The sequence below is a fragment of the Netta rufina genome (genome assembly GCF_964035555.1).
Source record: "Netta rufina genome assembly, chromosome: 1".
Taxonomy (NCBI): Eukaryota; Metazoa; Chordata; class Aves; order Anseriformes; family Anatidae; genus Netta; species Netta rufina.
Genome location: NC_140123.1, coordinates 65345594 through 65364114, shown reverse-complemented (window position 1 = coordinate 65364114; position 18521 = coordinate 65345594). Strand labels below are relative to the sequence as shown.

Here is an 18521-nt window from a genome sequence, read left to right as displayed (position 1 = left end):
ATCACAGAATGGTTTGGGTTGGAACCCCATCCTGTCCCATGGGCATGGACACCTCCCACCAGCCCAAGTTGCCCAAAGCCCCATCCAGCCTGGCCTTGAACACTTCCAGGATGGGGCATCCACAGCTTCTCTGGGCAGCCTGTGCCAAGGCCTCACCACCCTCAGAGCAAAGAAAGATTCCCGTTGGAAAAGTAATGTTACTTCCTCCTCTTCCATGATGCAAGCAAATTCCACGGGGAAGGTTTACTTGGTTATTTCATTGCATAACATGGCCACGTTGTGTTTTGGGAAGATGCTTATTATCCTGTGGATTGTGTCATCTTAGTTTTATTGCCTTTGTAGCAAACATGTAGCAGAAATGATGCTAGAGAAAAAGGTATTACAAATTACATAATAAAACAAGTCCCAGTCAGAAGATAAACTTCTGACCTTTGCAAAGATAAATGTTTGAATTTTTTTGAAGCGTGATTGCTGGAAAGAATACTTTGGTTTTGAGTTCAGAGCCTATGAACACACTTCTATCAGCTGCAATCAAGTCAGTATTTTCACATAGTTTGGTTTTGCTGATAACTTTCCCCGTGACTGCAGTTAGTAGAAGACTGCTGTATCAGCAGGGCTTGTACAGGGATTGTTTGAACTCCACAATTTCATAGTTGACTTGGGCATGCAAAAAGGGTTGTGTCTGTGTGGCTCTTGCATTGTGTTTCTTAAGACTGTGAAAGCAATTTATTTGTAAATACCTGGTGTGTAAATGCAGTTAAACCACGGCAACAGCTTTGTTTTAAATGACTTTATTTTGAAAAATACAATGTGCGGTGTAATGTCGACTAAATGTAATACTGACACTGTCAATCAGAGCTTGTACTTCACACGATGATCAGCTAGTCATGCAATAAAATGTGTATGTTATGAAGCACTCCCACTTCAACTGTTTTATCGTTATCTCTTTACGACATTGCACAAATCCTTGTACATTAACACACCCTCTATGCCTGTAGTCTTCCTACGTACTTGACAGCACACACTAGTCACATAGCTCAAGAACACTGAGGTGAGACCACGGCCTTATTGAAATTGAGTGGTGGTTGCCATTAATTTCAGCAGGCTGAGGGCTTCACCCTGAATACCCATCTATGAATTTATTGCGTGCGGCCATTGTAATCACTGAACTGTTTCACTTGCTCATAACTTAACTCAGATGCTTAAACTGGAATATTTAATGGGAAAAAAAAAAAAGTGTAGTATGTCAGTAACACCCAAATGGTTTTATATCTCAGGTTTTGCATTAGTTTTAGTTAGCTACAGAAATCTTAAACACCATCACTGCTACTAGAGATTCTGAAGTTGTTTTCCCTCTGTACTTGCAGAGTTTAAGAAGGTTAAGTGATGTTAATAGTATAGCGAAACACGGAAGGGCAAAGCTAGCTCCAAACATCTGTGTGTTTCAGGCTATAAATTGCAAGCGCGGCTTTCTGCCTCTCTTTCCTGCCTCTTTATTTTGGGCTTTAAATATCCTTTCCACATTCAGGGCAAAGGATGTCATCCCTTTCTGTTAGGAAGCCACGGCCCACTAACGAGAGAGAACACTTCTTACAGTTAAAGCAATCATTATGCCACTGCCGCTCTTCAAACGAGATGTACTTGGTTCCTCCGAGACCTGTTTGGAAACCAAAAGCATTCTGTTACAGGGGAAGAGTAGCGCGTTAGCCATTAAGTGGTGCTATTTCAGACTCCACTTCTGGATAGCTGTGGACATCTGACATACAGCGGTGAAAAATGCCATTATGCTGGACCTATTTCTGTTTGTTGCTGTGCTAATTTTGTCACCCTTGCTCTGGAACAAGAAGGATTTTCATCCTTAAGCCGTTCTGTTGCTTTCAGCTGAGTTCGTGAGTTAGACTGTTGGTGTGGTTATGGATGGTGGCAGAAATGAACATTTAAGGATAGGCTCAGCCCTTAGCTGACAGCAGGATGGCACTACAATGCAGAGCAGAAGAAAAGAGAAGCAACTGCATCTGAATTACAGAAGTCTGGTGGTTATTTACACAACATTTATGTCTGGGTAAGTGAATCTTGTTTTGTGAAAATGCATTAAGTTCTTTAGAAAGGAAGTCTTCCTTTCCTTACTTAGGAAGGCTACTTCACGACTCGATTCACAGATTTCAGGGAGGGTGCCTCAAGAAAAGAAGGTTAGCAAATGACAAAAAACATTCAAAAGTGTGAGGCTGTGGAGGTTGTCATGGGGAGTACAGAAGTTGTACAGAAAAAAAAATGGGGTTAATGTCTCTTGTAATAGTAATTATTGCTTAACCTTAATGATAAGCAATTTGAATATTATGCAGAGGGATTGACTAGCTGAAAGTTGATGAAAGGACTCAGTTGGGCATCCCTCTTACTTGAGAGGGTTTTTTGGGGTGTTTGCCATTAGTAATAACATTAGAAAAAAACAGCATGAAAGAAAGGACTGCGATATTCAGAAGAGAAATGCCTCTGAAGTGAACGGGTAACAACAAGCAAGGTGTTATGCACTGACCTTTCTAGGAGATACACAAACCAGCATCTACAAGTGTGGGGTAGAGCAATATTATCATGCGAAAATGATTCAGATATAACTCAGATATGCAATCTTGGTGTTAAATGCTGATTGCTACATGTAGGAGGTTACAATTTTATGCTAAGTATTTCACAGGTAAAGCCATAAGCAGTTGATCTTTTGACTACCATTGTACTGGAAAGCCTTGTAATTTCCCAGCTGCTGTCCTGGGAAGCAATACTTTGCTACAACATGAGGTATAACCCAGTTAGAAGCTACTGGTAGAGAGACTGTTGTTACTGAGGTCAGCGATCCCTCTCCCGAGCGCAAGTGAAATGCCATATAGAACATGGATATCCCACTACCTGCATAACTCTGTTACTGTGCATCCACCATGGTTCGTGACAGTCAGGTGGAAAGGAGAAAACTTCAATTTAAGGACCTCTTCCACTTTTTATTAGGCACTTGGAAGGCATGGTAAGTATTTAAGTTCATGAATCCTAAATTGTGTTGTGTCTTGATTCTCTCAAGCTAGTCAGAATAAGTTAACGAACCATTTTTAATATCAGAAGCAGTTCATCAGAAAAAAATGAGATAATTTTTCAGTGACTCGCCACGAGGGACCTACCACTGATGGGGTTTGTGCATCCAGCACACTTTTTGGCGTAAAGGTTGCAGAAGCAGCTCAGGCAATACGCAAACTCATCCCTGGAGGTAAAGCGTTGTCCGGACAACTGCTTCTTGCATCCAGTGCAGACAAAGCACTCCTTATGCCAGGGCTGCTCCCGGTAAGTAACGCCTCCTGAAGTGATAGCCTGTTTATGGGAAGTAAGACAAAGTGTTTTCTTGAGGGTGGCAGCTTTGTATCTTGGGTAAAGAGGAAGAGCGATGAGGTTTTTGTGGGTGTGGGGAAGGAGAAAAAGGCTTAACAGCAGCAAAGCATAATTTTGGCTGAATTTAACCTTGAGAAGAACATACAAGTGATTCATTGTAATTGCCCCGTTTATACAAAGAAGCCCTATGTATCACTCTGAATTGTGCTCTTTGTTTTTGAAGCTGGTCTTTGTAGGTCTTTTTTTTAAATTCATGTGCTAGGATTTGTCTCATTTCTGTTCCTTCACCTGTCCCATTCTTCATAATGAAAGAACTACCTTGTGTGTTTTAATTTTCCCCTTATTTCCCTTGGCAAAGATTGCTTTATTTCAATTTAACCTGAAATCTTTTCTTCCTGATTCTCCATAATTTGTCTGGGCTTTTTCCTCTTATAACTAGACATTGCCTACAATAACAGCTCCCCTGGCTTTAGACAAACCAAACTTCTTTTGACTCCTGAGTGTTCCTAAAAAGCTGTAAAAATGGTCACTTTAATTTCATTTCCTGCCTTCACAAAGGGGAGATTCCCTGGTAAATCCATCTTCTGTGTGTTCATGCAATTTAATATGTGCATTCATCTGTCTTTGCCTCTTTCCAAAGTATTTAGGAGCTTGTTCTCAAATGGAGTTAAAATGAGACTCTAGGAGGGAGATTTAAGGTATGAAACTCCTATCCATCCACCAATTTTTTGAAGCTTCTACAAAGTAGTAAAGGTAATTAGATTTATATTCAGACAGAAGAAAGGAAAACTTGAGTAAATGTTGTCCCTGGTGCAGGATGGGAGCTGAAATTATATCATCTCTTGAAATCAGTTGATTTCGAATCTTTTAACACCCACCCACTCACTCCCACACACAGCAAATATGATGTTCTGCCTAATTGGACTTAAAATGTGACGGGGCTCAATCCCTTGTGTTTTAGGTGAAGAAAATAAGAGCACTACCTTCTTGCACTGGACGCACTGCATAGCAAACTGCTTTTCGTAGCAGGGTACACAGAAGTTTTGATTGTCTTTCGGGATGAAACTCTTTGTCCCAATTGGCTGTTGACAGCGGTAGCAGATAAAGCAAGTCTCGTGCCAGCTGTTGCCTTTATATTCCATCTTCCGAGTACCTGTAATGAGACCAGAACACAAACTGAATTTCTGGCTGAGACCAATGCAGTTTGTAACTCTACTTTGGTGGCTGGCTGTCAGGGAAAAGCCATGAGACAGAGGCTAGCCTATGTTGTCAAGGTATGGGGTACCAGTTTAAGATTTTGGACAGTAAGAGGTTCTCCTTAAAAGAAGAGAGACGTTTACTGCTAATCCGCTTTTCTGTCTGTTGACACGATATCAAGTTCTTAGGAGACTAACGAGCTGTTTGTGTGTTGGCTAATGATGAACCACACTAATTCCTTTGCCAACTCTCCTCACCCCAGTTACCACAGGGTGAAGTTTTACCATTTTCCTTTTCTCAAATTTTAATTCCCCTTTGTTTACCGATATCATAAGTTTATTTTTCTTTTTTTGGTCTCATTAAATTCTGCCCATACTTCAGCAATTTTGTTTTTTAAAGATCTCACTTGCAGCCGTGTAGTAAGTGCACTGTTACTCATCTTTGTGCCTGATGCTTGAGTATTTCTGACCCTTTTTGTTAATGGACACCTTTTAAGAATTATGCACTCCCTGTGCTGGTAACTCTTTATATCATACCAAAAGGAATTCTTGGAGGAGTGGCATCCTGGGAAAAGATATAGATGCATGTTTTTGGAATAGCCAAGAATTATATTTACACATTTTTAGCTGTTCATTATTTGGGTTTGTATTATCACTGAAACACAAGGCAGGGGGAGCCCTGTTTGTTACCCACTAGATTGAAGTCAGTGGGAGCTCAGTTTGCAGAAGGCCTGAAAGATCAAGCTTGTAATTATTTAGTATTTAATGGGCTTGTCATTATAATGCTTTATTAAATCTAAATTGTACGTTTAGTGGGGCAAAGCAAAGGACAAGAGTAGCATCAACAATCTCCGTGAAGGGTATCCAGCCTCTTGCTGGTTCTTTATAAATGAATTATATTCCAGTTGGTGATCAGAGTAACATGGAGTGCTATACGAACAAACATTAAAAATAGTAAAAAAATAAAAATAAATATTTCTCATCTCAGATAGAGATGCTTATACTGATAAATGGATGTCTAGCTGCTTTTATACATCTTTGCTGTTTCTTATTTATATGTCCTATGCTTTCATCAATCCCTTATCAAAACACCTTAGGTAGGCAAAGAAAGTTGTGTTTTGGGGCTTTTGTCTAGCATGACTGATGCGAGAATCAGCCAAGGAAAAAATTTACTGCAAAAAGTAACTGGTAATCATTATGGAACATGCATATGGATTGTTCAAATTGCCTTTTAATGTTTTATTGCTGGACCAATATTCCTTCCACTTTAAGCCCTCAAATCAACAATCAAATCAATTAAAAATCAAGTGCTGTCCTATTGTCATGTGCAAATGAGCCTTTTCCTGTTTCCCTCTTTCTTTACACCCGTGTGCTTAAGAAAGACCTTACAGATATTTTGACCAATTATTCATTTTTATTGCAGAATCTAAACTTAGAGTATTTAACTAAAAAAAACTAAACTGAGAATTAAGTTAAACTGTGTGAGTGTCCTCTGACCTTCAAGCATGGAAAGCCAACTGAGACAGAGTACAAAGGTGGGATTGGACAGAAGAGTTGTCCAGCCATCAAAAGCCTTTTAATGAATGCTTCTAAAGAGAATTGTAAATCCCATTAATAAAACTACTAAATGAAATAGATACTAGTTTTCAAGAACAATCCATTTCACACACATAAAAATTCTAACAAGATTCATTATGAAAACTATGGGTTCTGGTCATGGAAATAACTTAGGATGCAACTGTATCTTACAAAGTTCACCATGTCTTAGCAGAGAGAGTCATGGAAAAGAACATTTGTCACCACAAATATTGCCAAGATTGGGTTTGATGTTTAACCAGATCTTTCCTCAGTCCCAAAAGTGAGCATACTAACCTGGCATAATAGTCTTCTTGCACTCATTACATTTGGAAGAGTATTCATTGGAGTAGCAGTCAGTGCAAAGTAGATGTTCCTCTTTAGCGGCAAAAGGCTTGTCCACCAATGAATTCTTGCACTGGAAGCAGTGAAAGCAGGTTTCATGCCAGTGGCGGTCCTTGTAAGACAGATCCTATAGAAATCCAAAACCACAGAGTAAACAGAACGAACAATTTGCACAACTGGAAGCTCAGAGAATGTAAATGTGTTCAGATCTGGATCACAGCCAGGAGTTAGGGCTTATTCCCACAGCTCAAGAAAACAGCATGTTCTAATGAAGGTGAACTTATTTTGCCGTGATTACCAAAAGCAGCTGATGACAACTGTCAACCCTCTCTCAAATGAAGGTCAATTGAATTAAATTTCAGTTCAGTTAGGTATTTCCTCTGAGAATAAAGTCCTGGTTTTGAGTCAGGTTAGAACTTGTTAACTTTAGCAATATAACAACTCCCCCTATTTGTCTTAAGTATTTCCAATTTCTAGGTCATTTTATAGCTGTTCGTTTCTGGACTGAAATCCCTTTCCCTTTCTGATAGTTCAACAGATTTACACCAAGGCGTGCACGTGTGTGTGCTGCGACTGATTTTTACCAAGTCTTATATTTCTGTTTCAAAAGTAAATCAGGTGCATTGCTGGAGACTGAACGAACGCTCTGGAAGATGAGACCACACCGTACCTGTAGCTGCTGATCCAGAATACTCCTGATCAAGGGATTAGCACCTTGGAGCACCTAAGTATTTAAAATATCTCCCCAGTGGTACTTTTTAAAATTAAAACAGAACAAACCAACACCAAAAAAGTTCTTCTAAGAACTATGACTTAAAGGGGTAGTACACTGAGTCTTTTAAAATTAAAGTAGTCTAATCGAGTAACATTTAAACAGTGTTTTTGGGAATTCAGACAAAATGAAGCTCAGATCATTGCAAGAAAGGATATCTACCCCTAAATATGTAGGCTTCATTTTGAGGCAGGACTGTGAGGTGTGTTCGTGTTGTCATGAGTAGGAAATATAAAAATTAAGCAGAAATAATTTGTCAGGTTCAAGCTCAAGATCTGCTATATATTAATTAGAAGCACAGAATTACCCTGGTTAACTGAAGGAAAGGAATGAGTTTTATATCTTTTTATTTTTTTCCCCTAATTGTATAAAGTGGAATGGAAACAATAGCTTGTGTCAGACTTACTCTGCTCCATGTAAGCATAGTCACAGGTGACTCCAAACACGCAATCTTAGCCCAGAACAAACAAATACTGTGGATTTAGGTTAGCCTAAAATAGCAACATGTTATGTCAGCAGGATCCTTGTTCTCAAAAATAGCTAACAGGAAACACTGAAATAGTTTTTGCATAGCTCAGCGGATGCGTAGTAATGTGCTAAACTATAGTAACTTCAGAAGAATTTGCGAAATGAAGAATCTCTCTTTGGACTACTGAGCTGCTCACCTAAATTTCTTAGGTCACTGTGAGTAACAAGTAGTGTCCAATACGTCTTTTGTCTCTGAGAATGCAGACCGAGAGAGAATATCTAAGCTTCCTACTGTACAGCTTTCTGACAGTTGTTTACTCAGGTTGTCTATTTATTTCAAGGAAATCTTTTTGAAACAACCCAGATTTCTGACCAGAAAATCTTAGACTTTTCTAATAGCAAAATTAAAAAACAAACAAACAAACAAAAAACACATCTTGTTTAGAAGTTATTTAACTTTTTTTTTCTTCTTTAAATTAAGTTGAATAGCCTCAATCTGATCTCAAAGGAGAAAAATATTTTCATCAGAGAAATATAACATACAGCCAAGAGCGTTTTCCAAAATAAGAAATTTGCCTGCAAGAAAACAGAATGACGACAGATCTGTTTTTCTTTCTCTTGTAACAGGATAGATTCCTTTTTTTTTTTTTTTTTTTTTTTTTTCCTCCCATTTTCTGCCTTTCTCCATATTTTGCAATATTCTGCAAGCTAATTTTTATACCCCGAACTCACACACTGATATTTCCTTTCATTTTGCCTTGTTGAATCAATAAAATTATACCATGCAGAAGGTCTGTTTCCTGTTGCAGGGGAATAATGAAGAAAAGGATTAGCTTTTGCTGATGCAATGTTTAATCTTTGTATCGATCACGATGGCAGATTGTATGGACACTAGTGGAGCAGGTCACAGTACCAGACACTTCATCATAGCAAAGTGATGAGTCACAGCCACAAACCAAAGCAAGCAAGATCCAGACCGGTGCAAATAATCTTTAGCTAGCTTGGATGATTGCAACAGCTGGTGTCATCGAATGTGGGGGATGTTTAGGATGTCTGGGTTGGACATGCCTGCAGCAGAGCATTGGCCAGGTGAAATGGTTATTGCTTTCTTTCTCTGAATCTGCCATCCGAAGCAGGGAAGTTCAAGGTACTGATGAAACAGTTTGTGAGTTGTTTCACGGTTGTTCTTAGGTCAGTGCTACGAAGTCGGTGGCTATCAGGTTTTGTCTATGTCAGTACATTGCATATCCAACTGGAGCTGTTGGTGTGCACATAAATTACAGATTTATCGATCTAGATCAGATTCTACACTGGAGAAGCTGCATCTGCAAAGATGACTTCAAGCTTGTCTGACTATTAGGCTGGTGCTCAGTTAAGCTGAAAGAGCATTAGATTTACTCGAGGTTAGGCTAGCTGACAGGAACATAAACAAATCTGTTCCAGCAGAAGACACAAGTGATTTACTTGTAATTACTGTTTATTGCATGGATTTCCAGGAAGAACTAATAAAGACATTTACTATTGTGGACTCACAACTAGAGTGCATCCTTAAAATACTGATGAGTGTGACTTCTCAGCTGCTTTATGCAGCTTGAAAGAAATGAGTCCCTGATGCGACGTATTTTAACTAGTTTTTAATGAATCCTCTTATGTTTCCTAAAAGAAATCTGGAGATTGACTTTTTACCATGAATCTGTGCATCTGGCTATGAAAACTGACAGCCACGTGCCCTCGTCAGATAAAGCACACACAAGCACAGATAACAGCCTGAAGAATTACCATAGATTGACATTTCAGAAGTGGAACTGTGTTTACATACAGAGAGATGCATGCACACAGATGCCTGTGGACTTGGTCTGTCCCGGGCAAGTGTTTTGCAGCTGAGGAGCAGAGAGCTGCAAACTAGTTCCAGATGTGCTCCCAGTGAAAACAGAGGGGGAGGAGGGCAATGCCTGCCTCTGAAGAGCTACAATAAATCCTGCAGCTGAATTTGCAGGAAGAAATATTTAGCACTTCATTCAGTTATATTTCTTCTGAATGTGAAAAATAATAATTCCCTTATCTGATTTGCTTGAGTACAAACATAACTAGATTAATGAGACCTGAAGCTACTCAGATTTGAATGTGTACATCTCTCAGCTTGATCTGAGAATCTGCTTCTTGAAAATTTCAGCTCAGTGCTCCTTGGGGGGACCAAATGAGTGGCAAATTCTGGGATGTTTCTCCAAGAGACATCAGAGTGAGCCAAGAGTTGTACACATGCAGATGACTGACAGTAGGAACATGGCATGAGGAAAAACTAATGTGGACCCTATCTGTATCCAAAGCTTTTTAGTCATCTCTTGCAAAATAGGTTTGAAACTACAGTTTTGAAAAGCCCTCAGGTGCTTTTCAAACAATTTTACTTTCCCTGACTTTCATCGTGCCATCTCCAAAGAGAACTTTGTCAGGATAGCTGTTTTCAGCCCCTCATATCCTACAAATACATCGTGTCTTAGACCTTTGTAGGTCTAAGCAACCTTAAGCCATTGTGAATTACCTTTTCTCCTGAACTGGCTCTCAACAGGGACCCAACAAGAAGAAGGAGACTAGAGGCATCATTACCAGAAGGATAACTGTATATGTTTGTTCATAAATGAAAAGCACACATCAGACTTTCTTACTAGTGACAATGCTATTTTCAGAAGGATAAGCAGGGAAAATGGGGTACTCCAACAAATCTCTGTACAAATTATGGTCATGCACACACTGTAACAGAACATTTTAGTTAATTCCCCATCAAGACTGTATTTAGAAAAGGTAAAATTAAGCAGCACTCTACTGAAGCCAGCACCGTAGTGATATGACAAGAGGTGAATGGTCTCTGTCACCATTCCTCTTCATGAGAGCGAGTCTGATACTCAGCAATGCACAGAGGAAGTGTTGCAACACAGAAGAGAGTTTAAAAATTAGGACAACTTTTCATCCTTTCCTGATCCACGTCATTAGATGCTATATTTTTTGTTTAGTTTATATGTAAGACTGACCCTTTTGACTCATTTTTGGCCTATGTGCTGCCAAAGTAGTTTATCTCATGCTCCACTTTTAATTCTCACATTTTGTGGAGGGAATTTTCACCCTCTCCTGCTTGCCAAGGCCAGCTTGTGGTCTGCATTAAGCACTTGATTACTGGAGGTATTTCCTGTATTTGTGATGGTTGCTGTGCCAGAGGGCCTGCAAAGAAACTATTAAAAAAAGGCAAAAATCAACCAAAAGTCACATTTAAGCAGTTAAGCAAATGAGAACATTATGGATGGATTTCCAGAAAGAAGCAAGGAAACAGTGGGCGTAGGGAGCATTCACCAGGGACACGGGCATCAAAATGCCAACCTCTTCTGCTTAAAAGGAGCAAATTTCTGCTAGGACCTGTTGGCATATGGAGGATGTGTAATAGCTGTGAGAGACATGGCATCGTGTTTTTCGACTGTCTGTCTGCCAGTGCCTCCCACCACTCAGTATATGAAGCTTCAGTGTAACCCAGGGGAGATGATGCTATGCACCAGTGCTGAAACACAGCAAGAAAGACACCACAGTAGTGCTGAAGCTGGAGAGCTGGCTGTCTGTCACCACCCGTTTTGCTTTGGTATAGCCCTTTCAGCTGCAGGAGAGTTGCTGCTGGGTGGGAGGGCTGGTTAGGGGATTGCTCCTGTCCACTAAGAGGAGAGAGATTCTGTTCACTGTGTTTCTGCTGTCTTTTGTACAGTAATTTTCACAACGATAAGTAATCATTTACAATCTTATCAAAGCTAATTCTTGCTTTGCACCTAATTTTGCAGATAAGTGTTCATTCTTTGGGTATCGGGAGCTCCGAATCTTAATCCTAGTCTTTAGTCTCAAATTCTGCAGGTCCTAAGAAACAGCCATAGACTAACCAAGCCACCCACAAGAAGTAATTCTTTGCAGGGTGAAATGAGGAGCATCCCCACTGGAGCTGAGATCTAATTTCAGCTCTTCTCAGTGCAGAGAAACAGTGGTGGCCAAGAAGGGACTTGCAAAGGAGGATCTGAGGTGAGAGCTAGTTGGGGCTTTTCAGTCTGTCCTGTGGATGGACGTAAGGGTGGGTGCCCCTGGAGGACACAGAGGCTTGGATGCTACCCTTCTGGATAACATTTTCACTTTATAAAGCTTTAGTTCTAAGTTTTACAGCTGAATAAAGGCTATGTCAGGACAGCTAATATGTATGGAGTCTACTTTGTACCTGTAGTAAGCATACTAGTTTTATTCACAAGCATGACATGTTTTGACTGTACTGCAAATGCAGTGTGTGAAAAGATACATATATGTATATGTGTATAATGTGTATATATCTATTATGTGTTTAGATGCTTATGTGTGTATATATATAGCTTAATAAGGAGAAGAAGCGTGATTTTTGTGACTTTGTGTTTCCTGGTTCAATTATGCTCAATCATGGACAAACTTTGACTGAAACTTGTGGCTGAGAAACCTTTAAGGGTTTTCTCTTAAATGTATTCTCTAGAGTCTGTTACTGTACTTGAAAAGCTACTCTATTTTTCCTCTCAATGGGAATATTATTCAGATGTCTTTTTCAATACTCACAACATATTTCATTTTCAGAAGACTCAAAGAGCTTAGGGACATTTAGCCATTTGTTAAAATTTGCTTAAAATTGGTCAGCAGGTTGAAAGGCATAGAGGATTATTTGCAGTCACACACAACAGTCATAGAAACGAACAACAACAAAAAAGATGCATTTTTTTTCTGGTACACAGTTAATTTCTTTAAGAAATCTTTATTTACTATCTTTTTGTTTTGGTTCTCCACATATAGTTTTGGCCCTTTACATATAAAAATATTCTTGTATTGCAGAAAATTATTGTTTTGTTGTTGTATTTGTTTTATCTGCTATTAGAGCGTGTTTTGCTTAAAAATACAGAAATGAAGTATATCGGATAACACCCACACTCCCTAAATCCATAAATTTGGGTTGAAAAGTTCAGCCTGATTAATTCCTGAATACTTTGTCTGAGATTTGTTGAAGCCAGTCCAAGTTTTGAAATTCTTGAATATCAACACATGGAAATATCTTCTCAGGGGATTAGAAGGAGACCTTAAAACAAAAGCACATTCTAGAATGGGGCAGAAATATTTTGCTTTTCCAGGTCAGGCCAGCTGTATTTTTTCTCTAATCTGCATATTTATGAGCTGTAGGGAAACTGGCAGTTTTATGGCCTCTTATGGGTTATTGCCAGTTCTCTGTCATGATGGCCAAACATTTTCACCGTTTTAAGGCTTCCGAAAGGGGCTTTCCCACCCATTTTCCAATAGGATAGGATAGATAAGTTTGGAAGAGAGAAGAAATCAAATTTTCCTGATCTGAATAAGCATATACTGTTATATTTCTGAGCCTTTGAAGTAACGATAGTGTGGTAGTACCAGCAATATGAATTAATTCATGTTCCTAGAGGTATGGATCAGCAGTGAAGGAAATAAAAGAATCCTATGGCCATGCAACGTAAATCACTGTTTTAATGTAAACCCATGCTGCCAGTGAAACTCTTGGCCAACTTTGAACAGGTCAAATTTGTGCAGGGAGGGCGTACGTGGGATGAAATCCATCCATAGCACTCCAACCATCACTTCACTGGATGCCTCAAATATCATCTGTCTTCATTCAGTCAGAGTAAAACTGGTGTGAACTCCACTTCTTTGGGGTAATTTAAAAGGAAAATAGGCAGTCACACCTCATTTAGAACAGGTACGTGTTGCCATGTGGTGTATAGCTCAAACAAGTGAGACCTCTGCTCTTTCCTATGTAATCTTTAGTTAGGTTCCACTATCATTATTCTCCATTTAGAAGTCTAATTGTGTTCTGACTGACTTATTACTTTGGTCAGTGTGAGCCAAATTTTTGTGGTCCATGAGTTGGCATCTTTTTCTGAGTGTATCTTGTCTCTTGATGACAATTAATTGTGGTCACTGCAGAGACAGCAGCAGCTTAGCTCCGTCCCATCCAAAGGCAAGAAAAATTGGTTTCTGCCACCTTTACAGGTCCTAGCTGGTCCCAAGGCCAGTTGGGCTCTCTTAATGAGTTAAGGAGACTTTCTGTCATCAGATCATCCCATGGCTTAAAGGAAGAGGGGTGCTTTTCAATTTCTATTAACATGTTTTATAATAGAGTCTTACCATTGGAAGTGACGAAAAACAGACACAGGGGTCCAGAAAAAAACACTTTTTCACCAAAAGAAAACCCTACATAACCATCAAGATAAACTTATGGGTCCTTCTAGCTAATAGCACCATGCTTCAGACACAAGGCTCCCACATAAAGACAGTGTTCTCCATCCTAAATAATAAAGTAAAATGTCAGTGCTGTATTACCTTTGGAAAAAGGTCACTAAATTTAACCTGTTAACTTTGGGGAATACTGAAGGATTACATGTGTTTTTAACATCAAATATTTTCACCTGAAAACCCTTCTGGTACTTTAAATTGGGTCTGTTGCTGCTCAGAGCAGGACTCCTCTCAACCTGTGCATTATGCCCTCCAGCTATATAAGGCCCTGGGCAAATTGAATTAACAAACATCTGAAAGTTTGTTGCTCAACTCTGTTTTAAGAGGTCTGATGCACCCTCCGTTCCTGCTGGTTCCAAAGAAGTGTCTAGCACTTTGAGGACCAAATCGTTCATTCATTACATCAGTGAATTAAGCACTCAAGGATGAGCCTAACATTTCTGTGTAGAGTGAAGGATGTGCTCGCAGCTGTGGGGTAATATATTACTCTGCCAAGATTTCCATGATGAGACACAACTCTGCCGTACCTTGCAGTCAGCGCCAATAGGTTTTTTGCATTCCTCACAGGTGTTGGAGTAGAGGTTTTCGTAGCATTTCACGCAGTAGGGGCTGTCCTCCCTCAGGATGTACTTCTTGCCAAACAGGGACTCTTTGCAGTAGTGGCAGTCAAAGCGTTCGGTCATGTTGGTGTCTGGAGTCCAGCTATTCTGCCACAAAGACAGAAACAGGCATTTAGCAGACTAAGCACGTTGACCCAATCCCCCAAGAAGGCTTTATTATCAATTCCAGTTTATCAAATTCAAATTTCAATCAGATAAATCAACACAATAGAAGAAAACTATAAATCTTGTGGCCCTGGACAAAGACTGTAGCCCATCTATTTTAACCACCATTGACATGTCTTTGAACAGAGCTAGTGTTAGAGACCAGAGAAAGGAAAATGGGTAAGTCGTGATTGTGGAGAATTCACATGGGATTCCTAAGGAATATCGAGTAAGTTTGACCTACAGGCCCAATGCAAGACGTTGTCTCTGTAGGGGACGGAGGAAACCAAATATCTTAAGAGGATGAATCAGCTAATCTCCAGAAGGACCAGCATCTCTTCTGTAAGGTGAGAAGTTTTGCATTGCTGGTAGACTTTAGTCATGCAGGGGCTATCTAACACCATTGCCATGTGCTTCTGCACTTTCCTTCTCTGCATTCTCTATAAGCCCATGGCAAACAGTCATTGCTCTGCAGAGAGCCATTACCCCTCCATCTCTGCTAACATGTGGGACTATGGGTGCTCTTAGCAGCAGGAGCTGGGGGGGCAGCAATTGTGTGTCTGAGTCTTCTCTGATGCCCCTGAATGAGTTATCCAGATGCTGTGGTTTAGTGGGACACGAACAAGAGCTAGCTACCCTGGTTAAACCAAATGTCATGTAATGTTTATGGAAGCAAAAAAGCCACTAGAAGAAAATGCAAAAGGTTATCTTGTCTGAATCAGGGTCACTTGCTATTTTTTCCTCTGGTCTTGTTATGTCTCCAGTATATTTTGGATGCACACACAAGTAACAATGACATGAATGTCTTTGATTACTTGCATGAATGTTCATTACTGCCTGGGACAATTTATTTTGAGTCTGGGTTTAATTGGAATCATCAGCTTCTTAGCCTGAGGCTCTCAGTGTGTGTTACACCTGAAATCTGCTCAGAGGTTACTGCTGGAGCAGGACATAGCCGCCTGTTTAGGAAGGGGAATTTCCAAGGCAGAAAGCACATTCCACCTGTACTGCATGACCTTCACTGCCTGCCAGGCCTGGGCTCCCCGTTAAGCCAGATTTGGTCTATAAAGCCTTAAACGCTTTGGGTACTAATGGCTTAAGTGGCTATCTCTGTCTTTCACACACAAGTGACGTTCACAGCAGCTGCAGTGCTTTTGCCAACTTTAGCCCTCACTTTTAAACAAAAAGTTGTTACTTGCTTAGTGTTCTTGGCGTGGGTTCCTTGATCCTGGAGTTTGTCCTCTTCTGTTGGCTGGAGGAGCCACCCTTAGGGCATTCTGAAATTCTTAGTTCTCCTCCAGGATTTTCAGTTCTTATTATACTGTATCCCCTGTGGCTGGTGTTTGATTAAGGTTGTAGGGTGGTCCGAATGGGCAAAGTTGGATTTGGTGGCTGGAAGGCTTTCTATTTTTGATGATCTGTCAGCTGCTGAATTGTGTAGTTATTCACTAAGCCTAAGAGGTGAGAGCTTTTGTATGTGTGGTGCAGGTACATGATGGCTCAGCTGCTGGGAAGCCTTCTGAGCTCCAGGTGACTGCTAAAGGAAAAGGACAGGGAAACTAATGAACACCCCAAAGTGCTTGGAACACAAATCCTGGCAGCCGGTCATCCGTGCTATGACCTACTCAAAAGGAGCAGCAGTGCAGCTGTTTTCACTCTACAGGAGCTGTGGAAAGCACTAATTAACTTCCTTATCCAAAAGGAAAGCTAGGAGTACGCTAGGTGCTCTTGGTCCTTGGAGATTAAAGAGCACCATAGGGATTGATAACGAAATGATGGAAAATCAGAGGAATTACACTGGAGAAAGAAGTGCAGAGACTACCCGAAGTTCACCTGTAGCCCATCTCCAACAGCAGTGGCTAGCAAACACAGCAGAAGGAAAGAGAGCAAGAAACAGGGCTGGCACAAAGGTGTATTTCCTTCATAACTTCCTGCAGGTTAGTCTCCTCTTCAAGTGGAGGTGAAGTCTTTGCCACAACATTTAGTCGGTGTTGGTAGATTTATTTTCCCCTCCATTTTGAGCCCATTCACATTCCCAACCTACGTAACACATTTGTACTTCCCATGAAAGAAATAGAAAGGACTTAACTTGCTTCAAGCAAATCCCTCCAAGGAGTAATTTCAGCTAAATGAATGGAGTCAGGCTATTATAAAGTTGTGTGTATGACTGAGTCTGAGAGGAGTGTTAGCTTTCTGTAAAAGGTAGGTATTTAGGACATAAATCTGTAGCTTTTTACCAGACTCTATCACATTTTTAAATGATAGGATTTGGTTGCACAGTCAATTTGCATTATTAAAAATCTGAAATCTGAGCAGGAAATGTGTATGGACTTGCATTTTTCACATTTCTTCAGATTTATTTTTTTTCCCTAGCCTTGAATTGGGTGTGCAATACCACAGGGCCAAAGCTTTGTGTGGTGAAGACGTGTAAGAGTGAAAAATATAGGGTGTGATTCCCTTAAAGGTTTATACCATTTCTATTCTTCATCCAAAGCTGCCAAATGTAAAATAGAAGTGGTTCGTGACTGGAAGCAAAGACTATTACATCTGAACTGGATGTTCCGATGTCGCGGGGGTGTTCCTGAGTGCTCTATTATTTTCTGGGTGTTTTTTCACAGGAACACAGGCAAGCATTACAGCTTGTTTGTTATAAGAAGAGTCACTGCCACTATTTTGGAAAATACCTAGACACATCCTGAAAGGGATTTGATTTTGTTAACTGTGCTCAGAGATTGTCAAGGTCCCTCCCAGAGCAGGGAGAGGCAGAACCAATTCCTATGTCTCGAATAGATTTGGGGTGAACTCCACTCTGAGAAGACCCTGAAGGCATATTTCTGGTTAGGGTTAGAGGCATAGCTCCAGTGGTCTGGGAAATTAAATGACAAGAAAGGAAAATCTCCAAGATCTGCATTTTGGTTTTAGTTACGTGACTTTGCTGGATCTGGCAGCAATTTCAGACCCAATATCTCTTAAAGTTAGGCACTCAGGTTCATATGGTTTCCTTCAGAAAGCTGGAATTCAGCGCAAAGCATCCCAAGCTCCAGGCTGTTTAGATTTGAGTCTTGGACTGAATCTCACAACCCACTATGTGATATTTTGAGGATATTTTGGCAGTTTTATTCTTCTCTGGAGAGAAGAAATTAAATATAAAATAATCAGAGGGCCTATCTGCGGAATATTAGTAGGAATGCCAAATGAATCCTTTCACTGTTGCTTTACAAATAAACATGAAATCACACTGAACAATGCTTTTGCCTGTCAAAAAAACAAAACAAAACAAAACAAAAAAACAACAACTATTTTCGCAGTTGTGGACAGGCACAAATTGCAATTCAGCCTTCTTGCCATTGATTAATGCCTTCCTATTGTGCTGATACTTGTTGAATGTAGAGCTCTGTGGGCCAGAAGCTCATCTTTATTATGCCTCTCTGTAGTACCACAAGGTCTTTAGATTTTATTGCAGTAGTCATTTTACACTGATGCAATTTCAGATTGCTCTCAACATTAGCATAAGGGAGAAATTGATTTTTCTGCCACAGTCTCCCTCCTACAGCATTAGATATAACGAGTACATCTCCAAAAGGAAAACAGCTTTCCCCTGCATGCCCAGAAGGGAAGTTCCAGCTTATGCTAAATGTTAGCACTACCCAGATAGTGTCTTCCAGGATGTAAGAATTGGCATGAAAATTACCAAAAAGTAAGTAGTAGGCTGAAATAAAAGCTGTGCTTCTTTCCTCTTCT

The 18521-nt window shown here is 40.1% G+C and overlaps 1 protein-coding gene across 1 annotated transcript; it reads right to left on the bottom strand.

Annotated features, from left to right (window-relative positions):
• Positions 1–1505: 1505 nt before the first annotated feature.
• FHL2 (four and a half LIM domains 2) lies at positions 1506–14699 on the bottom strand (the record flags this gene model as incomplete). Its single annotated transcript, XM_084290196.1, has 5 exons — positions 1506–1657; positions 3162–3348; positions 4350–4519; positions 6435–6609; positions 14544–14699. 5 exons carry the CDS (start codon positions 14697–14699, stop codon positions 1506–1508), a joined length of 840 nt encoding a protein of 279 aa, XP_084146322.1.
• Positions 14700–18521: the final 3822 nt, after the last annotated feature.